The sequence below is a fragment of the Notothenia rossii genome (genome assembly GCF_949606895.1).
Source record: "Notothenia rossii genome assembly, chromosome: 8".
Classification (NCBI taxonomy): Eukaryota; Metazoa; Chordata; class Actinopteri; order Perciformes; family Nototheniidae; genus Notothenia; species Notothenia rossii.
Genome location: NC_136906.1, coordinates 2,721,611 through 2,741,270, shown reverse-complemented (window position 1 = coordinate 2,741,270; position 19,660 = coordinate 2,721,611). Strand labels below are relative to the sequence as shown.

At 40.4% G+C, this 19,660-nt stretch overlaps 1 protein-coding gene across 3 annotated transcripts in view; it reads right to left on the bottom strand.

The window, feature by feature from the left end:
* The window catches only part of LOC307016519 (neurabin-2-like), a 32,719-nt gene extending 21,463 nt beyond the window's left edge, over positions 1 to 11,256 (bottom strand). Inside the window, exons 1-4 of one of the 3 annotated variants that reach the window (XM_079645641.1) lie at positions 11,126 to 11,187; positions 4,358 to 4,484; positions 3,612 to 4,001; positions 1,196 to 1,386 (exon numbers count right to left, since the gene is read on the bottom strand). In XM_079645641.1, coding sequence (XP_079501767.1) covers positions 1,196 to 1,386; positions 3,612 to 3,915 — 495 coding nt within the window. In that variant the 5' untranslated portion in view covers positions 3,916 to 4,001; positions 4,358 to 4,484; positions 11,126 to 11,187. Of the gene's footprint in view, positions 1 to 1,195; positions 1,387 to 3,611; positions 4,002 to 4,357; positions 4,485 to 11,125 lie in introns of all 3 variants that reach the window. The other 2 variants (XM_079645642.1, XM_079645640.1) reach the window with 2 other exon arrangements.
* Between the last annotated feature and the right edge of the window lie 8,404 nt (positions 11,257 to 19,660).

The window sequence follows — 19,660 nt, the reverse complement described above, 5'->3', positions numbered from 1 at the left end:
TGTCAGGGGTACTTGAGTGAGCAAACCACCAATCACAATCAAATCTCCAAAGCAAACGGACCAGTGTTAATTTTGGCAGCTGTTTTTGATTTAGTCTTAGTCTTTAGACGAAAATGGTTATTCGTTTTAGTCACATTTTAGTCATTCCTATTCTTCGTAGTTTTAGTCTAGTTTTAGTCGACGAAAACTCAAAACGTTTTAGTCAACTTTTAGTCAAAATGTGTCTCTATACTCTCTGAACGCTCCGTCCCCGGCAGATCTCTGTGTCCGCTGCAGCATGTCTGTTAGGCCCCGCCCCCCGCACACAGAGAGACACAGGGAGATCGCTCTTCTGGAGTGAAGAGAACGGAAATAATGATATTGCAAGTTAGAAACGTAAGATGCATTTTGACAGACAAGACGGACACTTGGGGGAAAATATGCTGCATTTTGAATGTCCGATAGTCCACCATTAACACCTTAGTCCCGTCTCGTCAACGAAAACTAAATATACATTTCGTCATAGTTTTCGTTATCAAGAATCTATTTTTAGCTCGTCATCATCTCGTCTTAGTCATGTAAAAAAGGTCGTTGACGAACATTTTTCATCATAGTTTTCGTTGATGAAATGAACACTGAAACGGACCCGGTGATTAAAGGTAAAAACACTGAATAAAGTCTTTTCATGTGTTTCTCCAGGGCAGTTTGGCGCTGCTAACCGAGCTAGCTCAGCTTGTTGCTCTGATAACTTATGATCCAGACGTCCGTGACTAAGATCCTTCACCCGGTTGAATATAGTTAGAAAAATACAAATTGTATAGCATTACAGTTCAAGAAACGATGGTTTGCGGGGAAAAAACGGTCTTTTTTCTTCAATTCCTGTATGTTTTCATATCGTAATATATATCGCAGGGGAAAGAAAATCGCAATGTCAGTTTTTTCCAATATCGTGCAGCCCTAGCGTGAATTGTCCCCAACAAATCCGGCAGTCGACATCACTTGTTAGGAACCACCCTTTTTAAATCCACCAGTGGGGGGTATTTAATCTTCAGCTTGTGTTAACAACCGATTACACATCCAGAAAACCATTGACTTCCAGACCAGGGAACAGGAAGTGATAACATTACCAGTTTCAAAGTTTTAGGACTCATCCCTGCACCACTCTCTAGTACAGTCAGTCAGATGGTTTTGAATTGAACACAAATACTCCTCTCACCTGGAGAGTCCGCTGCTCGAAGATCCTTCTGGTCTCCTGGAGTTTGGAGAACCCCCCCGCCTCTGCGCCGGGTTTAGAGTCGAAGCGGTTGACCCTCTCTGAGACCACAGCTCCCAGTTTGAGCAGAGCGCTGTGGTCCACGTTCTCGTTCAGGCTGGAGGCCCTCGGTAAGGACAGCTTCACCGTCTGATCTGAAGACAGGAGACAGGAGGGTTAACAGGGACCAAGGACAAGACAGGGAAGAAATCAATCCCAGTGTAACTCGGTGATATCGACGATTGGTTTTGACCATCTTTTGAAATGGTGTAGGTAATATTATACTCAAGAAAACAGCTGAGATGTGGGAACATTAGGAGCTTTTCATGTCTTTAAAAGTGACAACAAACTCCACTTAAATGGAGAAGTGAGGGGTAAAACAGAACTTTGGTCCACGATACTACCCATAGTTTCTCCGAATTAGGTTTTTTAATCACCCGGCTGACTTCAAAAAGCAAAAGACTATTTCCATTTCCTTCTTAGTGAATTAAATGATCTTAATATGCATGTCTTTGTCTGTCCTTGTAACCATAGCGACATCACATGGTCCCCTCCCTTTAGGTAATTCATGTGAAGTTATAAAGTTATTCTACCTCAGTGTTCTTAAAGTTGATTTCCTAAAGCTCAGGTACAGTGGGTATTATCTGTTATCCATTCTCTGTACAATATAACTACGATACACAGAACGGGCTGCTCTAATAATAAAGATTGGCTGAAATGACTCCACAAAAGTCAAACGGTGCGTCCACCCGGTTCCGTCGCGTCGAAGCTTGCCGGTGGGCGTGTCTGGCGCGCGACCAACAACCAATCACATTAATCTCCCGCCCCGGACACATAAACACGCGGTTTGATTGGCTAGAGCTTGTACTGGCATATGATTTGATTGGCTGGCGCTTCCGTCGACGCTTGAAAAGTTGAACTTTAAAAACTCAACTTTCGAAGCGAGTACTTGACGTAATTTAACAATCCTTATCGTGAAGTTAATTAATAAAGTTATTCTACCTCAGTGTTCTTTAGTTGATTTTATAAAGCAGTGGGAATTATCTGTTGTCGTTCTCTGTACAATATAACTACAATACACAGAATGGGTTCCTATAATAATAATAATAATAATAATAAAGATTATTACTTCAAAGAAATGTGTGAGAATCCTCCACAGAAGTCTAACTCTTGACGTGTGTTATGGCAATTATGGTATTAAAGCTTAATACAGTCAGTGTAATCCTAATGAAGTGGTATCCTGGGAATGGCTTATAACTGGATGTGTGATAACAGATGTGTTCACGAGGGGTTTTATGAAACTACAGGAAGGAAAGGAGGAAAGGAAGCAAGTGTGAGTTTTGCTTATTGTGATCCACCTGGACCTAAATGTTGTTGTCATGTAAATGAGCTTTGATGTGTCCCCATGAGAGTCTGTCACACTCAGCAGGAGTCGTCATGCTTGCAAGCCTTAAAAGAAAAGACCTTAAAAGACTTTATATCAATATCGTGTTTCTTTGCATATTTGTCTGACGGCCCGTCTACACTACAGGCATCGAAAAATGCTTTCAACGCTTCGCCCATTCACTTGAATGGGGTGACGTAGAAGATTTTTAATCTTCTCCGAACTGCATTGTGGGGAGCGGAGCATGGCTTTGCAAGCATCACGAGCATCTATCGGCATCAAAAGTTGAACAATGTTCAACTCTTGAGGCTCGATGCTTGGCATCAGCCAATCAAATCCCGTTTATAAAAAATCCCGCCAGTGCAAGCGCAGCCAATCAAACCGCGTGCAAGCTGGGAGAGCCAGACCGCAGTTCATTTCCTCATATTCCAAACGAGATATTACGGTAGCAAATCACCCGGTTCTTTACGACCAGAACTATTTACCGGGAGACAAACCGGAGGAACCAGGCATGGAGGGAGGTGGCAGAGACAGTGGGTGAAACCGGTAGGTTTTCGCCTGTTTGGAGAGTTTATATCCAGTTTACTTCGTTTTAACATTGCTATTGCTTTGTATGTCGGGGGCGGGAGATTCATGTGATTGGTTGTTGGTCGCGTTGCTCGCAAAAAATTGCCAAGCTTCAGACACGCCCAGCTTCAAGATGTGTTGATGCCTGTAGTGTCGACGGGCCGTAACTCATCATTTTCTCTAGACAGCAGCTGATTTGAAGTTGCTACGACACGTGACTCACCCATCATTATTGTGAAGTTCAATTATAAAGTGACTCCGCCTCAGTGATCAGTGGGTAGTGATCAGTGATCAGTGGGTAGTGATCAGTGATCAGTGGGTAGTGTCTGGTGTCCACAAAGTTACTGTTACACAGAATGAGCTGCTATCATAATAAAGATCGGCTGAAATGAAATCTTCCACTAAAGTCTAACTCTTGACGTGACTCACCGATCATCTTGTCGCCCTCCTCCTCGTCTCCAGGCGACTGCATCTGCATGAACATGTTCTTGATGCGGTGGACGTTGGACCCGTAGCTCCTGCCCCTGCCGGTGGGCCGGGGCAGCGGAGTGGGTTTGGAGCTCGTCGCTCCGTTAGCTGCATTGTTCAAGTGATCCGTGGCCTTCTTCAGCGCCGCCAGCCCCGCCTCGTAGGCGTTCCTGTGCGGCGAGGGGCTCCTCATGCTGGAGGTCCCGCCGCTGGAGGTCCCGCCGCTAGAGGGTCCGTTCCCCCCCGACGGTTCAGTCTTCATCATGTTTGGTCGATCAGATTCCCCCCGGTGAACAGCAGCTGAGCAGCGAGGAGGACGGCAGCATCCTGCAGCTGGTTCACTTTCTCCTGCTGACAATCAGACACACATATTTCTTTATTCAACAGATGGCAGTTACTGTAAAACAAAACATGTACACTTCAGTGTTTCCCACAGAATTTGATTCTATTTGTGGGGGCACCGCACGCACCCCCCCCGGCAAGAAAAGCCAAAGGCCCCTTTACCTATTCGGGTGGTCCATGCATCCACCCCCCCCTTAAATAAGATAATTCATGCGAGTTCATGGCTGCTGTAGACAACGATCTTGTTGCTCTGTGTTGCGTTGATAATGAGTGAGACACACCGGAGTTGAGGATCTGTTTATTCTCCCAAAAATATCATTTACAATTCAGGCATTTAGCAGACGGCTTATTCCAAAGCGACTTACAATGACCAATCACAGGGACATTCTCCCTGGAGTAACCGAGGGCTAAGTGCCTTGCTCAAGGGCACACTAGTAGTGGTGTTCCAGGCAGGATTTGAACTCGCAACCTTCCGATCATCAGCCCACCTCACTATCCATTAGACCACCAAAAAAAAAAAAAAAATACAAATTATTAATAATACTACTTTTTATTTATTTGTATGAGATCCATTTGTGGGGGACGATATTTAATTGTGGTGGCCCGCCACAAATAAATCAATGTATGGGAAACACTGCACAATTTTCTTACAGTCCTTTAAATCATTCGGTAAATAATTCCACTTCTTCACGCCAAGAGACACATCCGCTTTAAAGTAGTACGAGATGCTTAACATTTCATTTCCTCCTGTGATTAATAATGATATCTAATCAACATTTTAAACGGCATTGTTGAATACTCGATGCTGATTGGTCAATTTGGACATTCACCCCTCCCCCCTCGCCTATCAGAAAAATTAGAGTAGTAGCAATGTGAAACTTTAACGACACCATCCCTAATCATTACATGTGTGATTGTTTTTGTATTCTTTGACTTGAACTTTAACTATATATTTATTTGTTGTTCCTTTCTTCCTATTTCCTTTTCTCTTCACTGTTATCTGTAAAGCGTCTTTGAGCACCTGTAAAAGCGCTAACAAATTAAATCTATTATTATTATTATTACATCACTTCTTAGACGCTTTTACCCAAAGTACACACATTCAGTTCTGTGGAGAATCCCCACAGAACTGAATCAAGTTCATTTCCAGGTACGTTTACACACACAAGGAATCAAACAGGAAATAAGTTGCAAAGTAGGTAAAAAGAAAAAGAAATATATAAGGATAATACAAAATAAGTATTTTTAAGAAATCATTTAGCATTAACGACAAGTATGTACACCAAATGTTAATATAACTTTACGAATAACCTTAAAAGCTAACAAACAGAAACACTTAGGACAGTGAGTAAATGGCAAACCAGTGTATCATACTGTAAAGAGGAGGGCTGTGCAGACATGTGTGCAACAAGCAGAGGGTTGAGCATGAACACGGCTCACAGGGTCGTTCACTTGATGAGCATTAACGTAACACATCATGTTTGTGCAAAGCAAAATAAGGAGCAATGCAGTGGGGATTGAACCAGTGCTGCCTGATCCAAAGAACAGCGCACTATCCCACTGAGCCACAGCCTCCTTTACCAGAACAAGACCAGTAGATGGACATCATATAACTGACATGACACAGAGTCTCGTGTCTGTCTCTCTGTGGGAGCTGTGAGGATAATCCCATTAAGACGCTGACGCATGGGGAGCTCTGTGTGTGTGTGTGTGTGTGTGTGTGTGTGTGTGTGTGTGTGTGTGTGTGTGTGTGTGTGTGTGTGTGTGTGTGTGTGTGTTGCTGCTCTGAATGACAAACACTCTCAGTGACAGAGTGAATACTGAGCCGCAGATACCAGCCGCTCTCCTATGATCACATTATTATTATCTGGCTGTGAACATGACCTCTGTCCGGTCTGAGCGACGGTTTCATCGAGGGTTCAAACTAAAGGGTTTCTGTTCGAAGGTCTTCAACGCACTGTGACCAGGAAATCTGATATAGTCAATGAACAAAAATGTGTTGAAAATGTTTGAGTCACATGTTGATCCTGACAGAATTCCAAAATAGAAATGGAAATGAACTTATCGGGATAAGAGTTAAGAATGTAAGGACACAACTCAAGCCAAACATGACAGACAATTTCTCATAAAAAAAACATAGAAAATCTAATTCCGAACAACAAAGAAAGTGCAGATAATTTCACTTCAAGCAAGATCACACCATAATAAGCGCTGGTGAATCAGATACAATGCCTACATTCACTATTTAGTGCTTTTTAGTTTTTTTTGCAAGAGATCCCATAGAAACAGGGAGATGCTGCCTTCAGGGACCAGTCAGATGCTGCCTTCAGGGACCAGTCAGATGCTGCCTTCAGGGACCAGTCAGATGCTGCCTTCAGGGACCAGTCAGATGCTGCCTTCAGGGACCAACACAGAAATACCACATCCCAGCTCCACTGTTTTCCCCCAGTCAGCACAAGCTGCTCTCATCGATGACACAACAACCAACGAGACACAATCACTGTGAGGACGTTAGCATTAGCACGTTAGCATACACAACCAAACAAACAAGCTCCGCCTGCAGAACATATATCAACAAGAAACTCCCTCAGAAAGTGGAACACAAGGATCCAGCTGTTTGAACTATAGAGGATTTAATAACAGATACATGTGTTTCTCATGGTTACCTAATCAAATGTGACACATCTTATCACCCTGTGGGATTCGTGAGAAAACTCACATTATCACAAAGAGACGGAGAGTACTGCCTTCAGTTCAACACAAAACAATCTGAAGTACTACTATATATATATATTATATATATATATATATATTATATATATCTGAGAGCCTTGTTATTGAATATTTCCACATTATGCTACTGAGTACTTCTACTTTTACTCAAGAGCAAGATCTGAGTACTTCTACTTTTACTCAAGTACACAATCTGAGTACTTCTACTTTTACTCAAGTACAAGATCTGAGTACTTCTACTTTTACTGAAGTACAAGATCAGAGTACTTCTACTTTTACTCAAGAACAAGATCTGAGTACTTCTACTTTTACTCAAGTACAAGATCTGGGTACTTCTACTTTTACTCAAGTACAAGATCTGAGTACTTCTACTTTTACTCAAGTACAAGATCTGAGTAGTTCTACTTTTACTCAAGTACAAGATCTGGGTACTTCTACTTTTACTCAAGTACAAGATCTGAGTACTTCTACTTTTACTCAAGTACAAGATCTGAGTACTTCTACTTTTACTCAAGTACAAGATCTGAGTACTTCTACTTTTACTCAAGAACAAGATCTGAGTACTTCTACTTTTACTCAAGTACACAATCTGAGTACTTCTACTTTTACTAAAGTACATGATCTGAGTACTTCTAGTTTTACTCAAGAACAAGATCTGAGTACTTCTACTTTTACTCAAGTACAAGATCTGAGTACTTCTACTTTTACTCAAGTACAAGATCAGAGTACTTCTACTTTTACTCAAGTACAAGATCAGAGTACTTCTACTTTTACTCAAGAACAAGATCTGAGTACTTCTACTTTTACTCAAGAACAAGATCAGAGTACTTCTACTTTTACTCAAGAACAAGATCTGAGTATTTCTACTTTTACTGAAGTACAAGACCTGAGTACTTCCACTTTTACTCAAGTACATGATCTGAGTACTTCCACTTTTACTCAAGTACATGATCTGAGTACTTCCACTTTTACTCAAGTACAAGATCTGAGTACTTCCACTTTTACTAAAGTACAAGATCTGAGTACTTCTACTTTTACTCAAGTACATGATCTGAGTACTTCCACTTTTACTCAAGTACATGATCTGAGTACTTCCACTTTTACTCAAGTACAAGATCTGAGTACTTCTACTTTTACTCAAGTACATGATCTGAGTACTTCTACTTTTACTCAAGTACATGATCTGAGTACTTCCACTTTTACTCAAGTACATGATCTGAGTACTTCCACTTTTACTCAAGTACAAGATCTGAGTACTTCTACTTTTACTCAAGTACATGATCTGAGTACTTCTACTTTTACTAAAGTACATGATCTGAGTACTTCCACTTTTACTCAAGTACATGATCTGAGTACTTCTACTTTTACTCAAGTACAAGACCTGAGTACTTCTACTTTTACTCAAGTACATGATCTGAGTACTTCTACTTTTACTGAAGTACAAGACCTGAGTACTTCTACTTTTACTGAAGTACACCTCTGCTTATATATGGTGATATGCATATGTGTATACTGATAATAGATATATCTATGATACGATGTGGACATTTATATTTTTAATTGCATATTTTTACTTTCTTTTTTTATGCTTTTTTAATATTATTTTTTTTTTTTACTTTTTGTTGCAATTTTTTGGGTTACTTTACTCTTTATTTGATATGGTATTTGGTCTTACATTGCACATTTTTGACATCGTATGTTTAAATAAGTGAATCTATCTGCACAGGTCTTCTCCCTCTGATCCATTCAGTGTTTCAGGGTGTAACCTCCACAGGAACACAAACAGGATCCAACATGTTTTATTTCCTCCGTTCAGACTTCAGACGCATGTTGCAGCCAATTGTTGGAAAGTGTGAAGAGGTGTAGAAGTACTCAGATATTATACTTTAGTAAAAGTAGCATACTACCACTCTGTTACAAGTGAAAGTAGAAAAGTATTCTCATCAAAATATAGTAAAAGTAGAAGTACTCAGATCTTGTACTTGAGTAAAAGTAGAAGTACTCAGATCTTGTACTTCAGTAAAAGTAGAAGTACTCAGATCTTGTACTTGAGTAAAAGTAGAAGTACTCAGATCTTGTACTTGAGTAAAAGTAGAAGTACCAGAGTGTAGGAATACTCTGTTACAGTAAAAGTCCTGCATTCAAAATGTTCCTCAAGTAAAAGTATAAAAGTATCCTCATCAAAATATAGTGAAAGACAGTAAAAGTAGTCGTTGTGCAGATTGGTCCATTTCAGAATAATAGATATGATATGTTTTATAATGATTGATCATGAAAGTGTTCTCAAAGCTGGTAAAGGTGCAGCTAGTTTGAATGACTTTGTATACTGCAGGGTAGCTGGTGGATTTACTCCAGGTGGAACTAAAGTCTGATTTAACACTTGATTATATTTCACATCATTAATCCACATCTGTAAAGTAACTAAAGGTATTAAATACATGTAGAGGAGTAGAAGTACACCATGTACCTCTGAACTGTAGTGGAGTAGAAGTACACAGTAACATACTAAAAGTGAAATAAAATGTGAACTTAAGTACATTTACTTGTTAGACGCTTTGGCCAAAAGTAGATGTACAAAATAGCATCAAATAGAAATACTCAAGTAATGTACAAGTACCTCAAACGTTTACTTAAGTACAGTACTGAGTAAATGTACTTACTGTGTTACTTCCCACCTCTGTATATAAGGGATGTATAATGGTGAATTGCACAGCTTGTGAAGAGTGTGTTATGAGTGTCAATTAAATAAAAACACTGTGATAATACCCATAATCCTTAGCGGTTTGGTGTTGCTTCCTGTCACTGAGTCTCGGTTTATACATCATCAGCTCTTTAGCTGTCATGTTTAAGGACTAGACACAGAGTTAAAGAATAAGCTCTGTTATTACAACGTGTGAACTAATCTGACACGTCCTTTCCATCCATACTGATTCCTCTCCTCTGTAAGCAGATTGTGAAGTGTGTGTGTGTGTGTGTTTATCTCCTTCCTCCTCCCACGAACACACACTCTGTCTCAGGTCAATACAATCTAAAATAAAACCATCACCGCTCAACAAACGCCTGCCTGCTCCAATCATCCTCAGCATATTAAAGTAAAACGCTATTGATTTAAATGTATTGATGGCCCCCACCTTCACTACATACATAATAAATACAGAATACACAACAAACAGACCATCCAGCTGTGTTTTTATTATAGATTTGAGGGATAAATGACCTTCATCGTGATATGCTGTATCAGTGACGACACATCTATCTCTGTGTGTGTGTGTGTGTGTGTGTGTGTGTGTGTGTGTGTGTGTGTGTGTGTGTGTGTGTGTGTGTGTGTGTGTGTGTGTGTGTGTGTGTGTGTGTGTGTGTGTGTGTGTGTGTGTGTGTGTGTGTGAGAGTGTGTTTTCTGCAGCCTCTGCACTGACATGGTGACATTCTGCACATTCAGACATCAGTGATAATAAGTCCTAAAGTCTCCATTCCTGCACAACATCTCTGCCTTTCTGTGTATGTACGTCACATGCAGTGTTTAACAGAAGGCACATTATGGTGGTAAATACAATGCCTCCATCTATTCACCCCACTATCCCTGCATCAGGCCTGGTGGCAGAAACACTGCTGGCTACAGAGAGGCTTTGTTGGCAAACTCGACATATGCTGCCCGCTCCGAACTTCCATTAAACTAACATCATATTTTAATGAAGCGTTGATTTTAGGGCATTTTAGGATTGTAAAAAAAGAACGTAACATCTATTAGAATCAGTGTGAGACACTTTTTAATTCGGCGTGTTTTTATGATACATATAAGCCTTTTTAAGATTTAAAAAGACCACTATTATGTGTTAAACGCGTGTTGCCCCCTCACGTCAAATACGGCTTAGCGGACGCCGACGTCCACTGTGTCTAGATTAAGATTCGGTTTCAATCATAATTTAACAGTTTTCTTATAAATCTATCGAACGCCGAATACAACATAAGACTTCAAGGTATCCAAATCAATCGTAATTTTCAAATGTAGGCGTGTTACATTTAACTTCTAGGCATTTTAAGTTAAAATAGGCATATTTCTAAGGGAGTTCTGCATCAGGTTGTTTTTGGAGACGGGAAAACGCGGCGTTGCTATTCCGGATGTGTTTCCCTGCTTTAAAATCATAACACCATTACAAAATACACACTTTCTTTTAAAATCATAAACAGTTTAAGTTGTCTGTGTTACAATAAGGTGTCTCCAGCCGGTTTAGGACCCGGGAGGAAAGGCCTCTCTGCTGGGTGTCTGTTGCTGCGTCGCTTCCTTCCTGCAGACTCCCCCCTTCTGCACAGACATATGATTTTACTTTAACCCGGTTTAGATGGATAAATGACCCGTGTTAGCCCCCCTAAAGCATGCTCAGGTTCCCCGGTAACAGTACCTTGTGTCCCGGTGTGTTCCGGTTAGGATCGGTGCAGGAGACGGTCCATTGTCCTGCTGCTGAACAGACTGAGCCTCTTCTGCTCCTCCCCCTAACATCTCCATCCTCTGCGTCCTTTCCCTCACTCAACCCTTCATACATATGTTATTAATGCATTTCATTTGTATTTAAATGTATCTGTTTATGGTCATATATATTTTTCATTAGATGTTTTGATTGCACATTTTTACTTTTTACATATTCTGATTTGAATATTATTACTTATTTTATGATTTAATATTTTTTAAATATTACATATTGTATCTTCCGATTTTAACTCTATTAAAATATATATTTTTGTGGGAATGACAACATTTATTGAGTTTTCATTCCTTTTTATTGCACATTTTTAATTAAACTCATGTTTATATACACTTATCTTAATTACATTTTAGTTTATTAGTTGCACATTCCTACTTTCTTCTTGTGCTTATATATATATTTAATTGTATTTACTTATATTTTATTGTTTTTATATTTTAAAAAATGTAGTGTATGATTTTTTTTTACGTTTTGACTTTAACTTCTTGTTTGAAAAAATATAAATTATATTCTTATTTTAATATTATCATATATTCTATGATTTATATAAAAAAAATTATTAAAAATGTTTCATTTCATTTTATCTTTCTACATTGCACATTTTTATTTACCTCTACCTTGTTTAAATTATTTTTTATTTCACATGTTCACTTTAATTTCCTTTGTTTATATAAGATTTTTTTTAATTCCATTAAAAAAACATTTGGGTGGAAATTATAAACATTTATTCAGTTTTGATTCATTTATGCTAATGTTTATATGCACAAATCTTAATCATATTTTAGTTTATTAATTGCACATTCCTACTTTCTTCTAATGCTTATATAAATATTTAATTTTATGTTTTTTATTCCAAATGTTTACTTATATTTTAATGTTTTTATATTAAAAATGTTTATAATGTTTTTTCTTTTTCGTGTTTTTACTTTAATTTCTTGTTTGAAAAAAATACGAGTAATATTCTTATTTTCATATTATCACTTGTTTTATGAATTATTAATACAAATATATTTAAAATGTGGTATTCTATTTTATTTACCTTCTTATGTCTGTTTACATTTTTTTAAATGATTATTTACTTTACATTTTCACTTTAATTTCCTGTGTTTACAAACAATTTATTTTTGCTATTAATTGTGTATTTTCTATTGGAAATGTTAGACATTTATTCAGTTTTATTTTATATATTTATTCCACATTTTTACTTAAATGTCTAGGTTTTTACATTTTTACATAATGACCTTTAACCTGTGAGCTGTAGTAACCTCCTGCGGACACTAGAGGGCGGCAGAGCGTCATGAAGACTCCACTGCAACAAACGAGACTTTCATAAAACAATACTTTATTAAATGAGTTCTCCTCTCCTTTCCTCTCCTCTCCTCTCCTTTCCTCTCCTCTCTCTCTCTCTCCTTTCCTCTCCTCTCCTCTCCTCTCTCCTCTCTCCTCTCTCCTCTCCTCTCTCTCCTCTCCTCTCCTCTCTCTCCTCTCCCCTCTCCTCTCCTCTCCTCTCCTCTCTCTCTCTCTCTCTCTCTCTCTCTCTCTCTCCTCTCCTCTCCTCTCCTCTCTCCTCTCTCCTCTCTCCTCTCCTCTCCTCTCCTCTCTCCTCTCTCCTCTCCTCTCTCCCCTCCTCTCCTCTCTCTCCTCTCCTCTCCTCTCCTCTCCTCTCCTCTCTCTCCTCTCCCCTCTCCTCTCCTTTCCTCTCCTTTCCTCTCCTCTCTCTCTCTCTCTCTCTCTCTCCTCTCCTCTCCTCTCCTCTCTCCTCTCTCCTCTCCTCTCCTCTCCTCTCCTCTCCCTCTCCTCTCCTCTCCTCTCCTCTCTCTCCTCTCCCCTCTCCTCTCTCTCCTCTCTCCTCTCTCTCCTCTCCTCTCTTCTCCTCTCCTCTCCTCTCTCTCCTCTCTCTCCTCTCTCTCCTCTCCTCTCTCTCCTCTCTCCTCTCTCTCCTCTCCTCTCCTCTCTCCTCTCCTCTCTCTCTCCTCTCTCTCCTCTCTCCTCTCTCTCCTCTCCTCTCCTCTCCTCTCTCTCCTCTCCCCTGTCCTCTCCTCTCCTCTCTCTCCTCTCCTCTCTCTCCTCTCCCCTCTCTCATCTCCTCTCTCCTCTCCTCTCTCTCTCCTCTCTCTCCTCTCTCCTCTCCTCTCTCTCCTCTCCTCCCCTCTCTCCTCTCCTCTCCTCTCTCCTCTCCTCTCTCCTCTCCTCTCTCTCTTCTCCTCTCCTCTCTCTCCTCTCCTCTCCTCTCCTCTCTCCTCTCTCCTCTCTCCTCTCTCCTCTCTCCTCTCCTCTCCTCTCCCTCCCCTCTCCTCTCCTCTCCTCTCCTCTCCTCTCTCTCCTCTCCTCTCTCCTTTCTCTCCTCTCTCCTCTCTCCTCTCTCTCCTCTCCTCTCTTCTCCTCTCATCTCTCTCCTCTCTCCTCTCTTCTCCTCTCCTCTCCTCTCTCTCCTCTCTCCTCTCTCTCCTCTCCTCTCTCTCCTCTCTCCTCTCTCTCCTCTCCTCTCTCCTCTCCTCTCTCTCTCCTCTCTCTCCTCTCTCCTCTCCTCTCTCTCCTCTCCCCTGTCCTCTCCTCTCCTCTCTCCTCTCCTCTCTCTCCTCTCCTCTCTCTCCTCTCCTCTCTCTCCTCTCCTCTCCTCTCTCTCCTCTCCCCTCTCTCCTCTCCTCTCTCCTCTCCTCTCTCTCCTCTCTCTCCTCTCTCCTCTCCTCTCTCTCTTCTCCTCTCCTCTCTCCTCTCTCTCCTCTCCTCCCCTCTCTACTCTCCTCTCCTCTCTCCTCTCCTCTCTCCTCTCCTCTCTCTCTTCTCCTCTCCTCTCCTCTCTCTCCTCTCCTCTCCTCTCCTCTCCTCTCCTCTCCTCTCCTCTCTCTCCTCTCCCTCACTCAACCCTTCATATATATGTTATTAATGCATTTCATTGATCTGTTTACTGAATATTTGTACTTTCAGTTCTTATGTTTATATATTTTATGTTTTTTATTCCACATCTTTACTTATATTTCTATGTTTTTATATAGAAAAAGTTTTTTCACGTTTTTACTTTAACTTCGTGTTTGAAAAAATATGAGTTGGATTCTTATTTTAATAATATTATTGTTATTTTATGATTTATTAATTAAAGGTCACCTATTATGCTAAATCCTCTTCTTCATGTCCTTTCTACATAAGCATGCAGTAAAAAGTCGGAGTCTGGAGGTCTGTAATTTATTCCGGCAAATGACTCAGACCTACTAATTGACCTAACAGAAGTTATTGAGTCGATGTAAGTTTACTGCTTGGCTCAGATCCACCAACGTCAGCAAGATCTCACCTCTATTAACTCCTGAAGAACCAGGTTCAATGAACTGCTGTTTCAATTCAGACAACTCTCTACATCTGTTTAAGCGACCCCGAAGGATTTTGATATCAGTTGTTACGTTCCCTTCTGAGCTAGGGGAATCAAAGGGAAGCAACACAACCAGAATGGGATTGGTAAAAGTTATAAGCTGTTTTAATGCACAACAGGTGAACAAAATGGCAGGCAAGCAGCCTGAAACAAACAAGAGCCAAAAGGGCACAGGTTGACAAATAACCAACTAAAGGAGGACTCTAAAAAAGGAGTCTAAACGCATACGGGAAATAACACTATCACACTAAATAAAGAACGAAACAACCTCACTTCAAGAGTGGTACAACTAACCGAGGGAGTTAAAACTATGAGCTAAACTAAAGGCAACAGTCACAAATCCTAACTATATTCTAAACACTGACTAACCTACTCTAAACTCTAGTGATGGCAGTTTGACACTGAAGCTTCGAACGGAGCTTCAACCCTGGACTTCCTATTCCATAGAAGCAGTGCTTCGAAGCTTGCTTCAACCCTGGACTTCCTATTCCATAGAAGCAGTGCTTGGAAGCTTGCTTCAAATCACGTGACATGTGACGTCCGAAGCAGCAACTGCTTCAAATCACGTGACATGTGACGTCCGAACCAGCAACTGCTTCATTTCCTGAATGAATCAACTCACTGGTTCGCCGTCCAATCAGGTGATTCAATGCACTGCCCCGTCTCGATTCTGACAGGTGACAGGTTGAAACAGTTTCAAATGTGAGCGCTTCAACACTTTATAACCGCTCTAAACAATGCGCAATGAGTGGGTTGTTGTCGTAGTTTGCATTGTTGATGTTGAGTTGTTGTTGGCATTGCATTTGAATTGGATCATTATAGAGCACGCCAGGAAGATAAATAGGTCGTTCTGGCTCGTGAAACACTTCGAAATGTGGAGAAGTTGTGAACAAAAAGACAATGAGTAATATAAAAACACTTTGATGGTCTAAGGAATTGATAGCCCAGTGGATAGAGCCGGCGGCCAGGATGCGGCGATGTCCTCCGCGCAGCTGGTTCAAAGCTCTGAATAGTTAAACTTTTAATCATTGCTTTTCAACTTTAATACTTTAATAACTGATAAAAGGCCCTCTCCGCCCAGAAAAATGTCAAGCAATCTCTACTCTCTTCTCAATAACCCAAAACACTATTATCAATCTTTAATTGCAAATAGAACATGATATTCAGTCTGTGTGTGTGTGTGTGTGTGTGTGTGTGTGTGTCTCGAATATTTTTCAAGCCAAAGATACGTTAAACCCACTGCAGCCTTGCACTTCGCCAGGAGAGGTCGCTGTAACTGAAGCTTCGAGAAATGAACCTATTTCCGAAACAATTGTCCAAGTGGTTCGACGCTTCATTCAAAGCTTCATTTTGCCATCACTACTCTAAACACTAACTAACCTACTCTAAACACTAACTAACCTACTCTAAACTCTACTAACACACAATATCACACGGCGACAGACACACAAGATTAACCACAGCATGAAGAGCAAAATGCGAGAGGCGTCTGTTCACTCAACAGGGCCTCCAGAGTGCCAGTTGTCCCCAGCCTTTGTACTCCTCCCCAGCAGGTGTGTGCCGGCTGTGCACTTCGATTGGATGACGTCTCATCCAATCACCTCTTCGGATGCAGCGAGGGCGGGACCAGGAGATGACAGCCAATGACGTCGGGGCAACCACACAGCTCATTTACATATCACACACATGCACACAGCTGCAAACAATCCCAGACAGATTAACGAGCAGACAGAAACAGCAGCCGTAACATCAGTAATGAGGTGTGGCCCTACCTAAGAGTGAGTGTGGCAGGGTGCAATCTTACCTTTGAAGCAGGAGAGGAGAGCACAGATGTCCTTTAAGTTGTCCCAGTCCAAAAGGAGGGATCAGTTTATTTGAAGACAAATGGGTCCAAACTAATACAGGGTTTTTTCCTTCTCTCTTTACAACATTATAATCATACTAAACCTATCATGCTGTGATCATGTTCTAATATGAAACCCTAATTCACAGTTTTACATTTATTACCAAAATTGTAATTTCAACGGCCCAATTCAGTTTGTGACATTTAAATCTCCTGATAGAATTTAGAGGCACCTCCTCATAAAAGACTGGTGATAATAAAAAGCACATTCAAACTTTCATTCAACAAATCAATTCTCATACACACCTATGTCTGGCATGCATTCAGAGGACTCATAGGTGGTGGGGTTGTAAACATTCCACAAAGACATTCGGGAGATATTACCAAGTTTGAGAGATCTACCAGGCGAACCCCCCCCCCCCCCCCCCCCTCTCTCTCTCTCTCCCTCTCTCTCTCTCTCTCTCTCTCTCTCTCTCTCTCTCTCTCTCTCTCTCTCTCGTTTGCTCCCCATATTTGGGGAAACTGGGCATGGCCTCTGATGTGCAGGACTGAAAAATATTATTCTCGGCTATGGCATAAACACCTTTTTGGGACCTCAGTATTTCTCCAACAACTCAACTTAACAAACCACTTTGTGTGGTATATACTGTGATTATAGAAAAACATAAAATATAATGCATTTTCACTGTGGGTTATACAAGAATATATTTGATTGTATTTGATTATAATTAACTTTCGTTTTAAGTTTTCAACCTAATATGGAGACCTCAACAAAAGACACTCTGAAAGTTTCAGGAACAAAGATTCTCTCTCTTTTTGATCCATTTCTATAAAAACCTGTCTGAAAATGAGCTGATCAGATTTTGGCAACTTGATGATGTCATAACGATGTTTTGTCTTGTGTAACCATTAGCCAATCAGCAACCAAGGTAACCCCCCCCCCCCCCTTATCACCTGAATCTCCTCCTAGAGCACCATTGAGTTCTTTGTAACCAAATCTCTCAAGAGGCACAAGTTAGTGTTAACTGTAATATAAACATGTGCTTTGTGTCTCAATTCGTTTTTATACTGTATTATAACTTTGCTAACTATTTGAAGTTCTCTTGTTTAATGGTATTCTAAAGTAATGCTCATATGGATGAAGCTTAAATGTATTTGTTGTCTTGTGTCTTTGTGTAGCTCTCACGTTGGTTTTTGGAGTTTTCAATAAAATAGAAATCATCAGTCAAGTGTACGACCATCTTTCGGAGAGATATGCTTCAGTTTATATCATAAAGTATCGATGATTGGCGTCCGTGTATCGATACACTATCACCACTCAAAGTATCGCGATACTATGCTGTATTCGTTATTTCCCCCACCCCTAGTGTTTAGTGAGACCTCCATGTGTGGGCCTGGGACCGGCCACGATGAGTCTTTCTCTGAGCACCTTGACCTTGAGGGGACTAAAGTATCCCATAAGAGGCCTAGGACCAGCCTAAACACTTTGTTAAAAACACAGTTTAACAAAGTTAAATGAAGACATTATAAATAAAACGTAATAAAATGAAAGAAAACAAACTGTAAGCACTTAAAAGGATCCCCTTGAAATACCTTCAAAACCAGAAATGGGTCTATAGCTCCCTCCTGAGCATGGAAATGTATGTTCTGTATTTACTAAGAGGGAATGGTGAGAACAGATGAGAAAGTTCCACATGTTCAAGCTTGAGTTCCTGTTTCTTGATAAGCGATGACTCGTGATCTGTGTTAGCAATAACACTTTATCCTTTTAGTGATTACTGATTGTCTTATTTTAGATCTGGAAAGCACTTTGTTCGACTGAGGTTGTTTTAAATGTGTTATATAAATAAACTTGACTTTAATCGGATTTCAGACTTTCATATAACAGTTCTGACATATTTCTAGATTTCTTCATACCAGAATGAAGAAATAAATAAAAATGATAAAAAGTTCAAACCGCCAATCATCTCACAAAATCTCAGAGGTGATCATTTTCAATTAGCCAGCAGTCCAGTAGCTACGTTCAAATCAATGAAAACCAACCAACTCTGACATTAGAGAAAAGAGAGCCACTGAGTTTATATGTTTCCTTATTTACTCGTGGTTCTTAGTCCGGGCAGAAAAGCAGCACCGGAGAGGCAGAGGGAGAAATGGCACATTTGGGAGATTGTGTTGGGTTGGTGGTATGAGGGCTTAAGGCATCGTCTCTCATCACAGCTTGACTTGACTGAACTCCATTTCAGTCAGATCAAATCACGTTTGAAATGTTTATTAACAGCAGCTTATAGTTTCAGTTTAGATCCAGCCTCACATCGAGCCATTCCCCCTGAGCTCCAAGGCTTTCCCGTGAATATATTATCTAGTGAGACTGCTCTGTGTGGGCCTGGGTCCGGCCACAACGAGCCCACGTTCAAGCAAAGATGGGTGGATAATCCAGCCCAGTAACCACCTGATATACCATGATTATACAGCTTTAAAGCTTTATTCATACATCAAGGAGTGCAAGGGGAATATTGGTGGGGGGGTATGAGCCTCCTTTTTTAATATGGAGGGTGTGAATACAGAGAGAAGGTTCAGGAGCAACTCTGCTGCTTAGTCTCAGCAACAGTTCCCGTAAATACGCAAAAATGTATTTTCAAATGTATAATTTAACTAGACTACACACACTGAATTCTTCCACGGATAAGGGCCATTCTCTCTTTTGACATCTGGATTGTCTGTGGTACAGGTTTTCATGGGCTGTATCAATCAAATGACATAGATTGACTAGATGGCATCCTGTATTCAGAATCAGGCTGACCGCCAGGGAGGTTTTCATATGCAAGAAATGAGCTTTGCTGGATGAAGGTGGAAAGAGAAACACAGTGAGAGGAATGAAGTTGTAGAATCAGAGCCAATTTAGAACTATTATAAAAACTCTTTAAATAATTAATAAAAACTGTCTGCACTGATTTAGCGTAAATGCAATAACCTCCTCTCTCCAGTAGTTACAGACTTTATAGAACATCCCATTGCTGTGTTCTCTTTTAAAATGTGAGTGATTGCTATACACATGAATGCTAATCCTTCTGACGTTTGCCCTTATGTGAGAATGCTGTTCATTGACTCAAGCAAACCACTAAATATTAAACTAAAGTTGAGAGTGATTGTCCGAGTTACTCTGGATACACATTGTCTTTCTCTTCAGTAGAAACTGATATCCATTTCCTATAAAAGATCTCTTGGTTAATGCTCACAATCATCATAT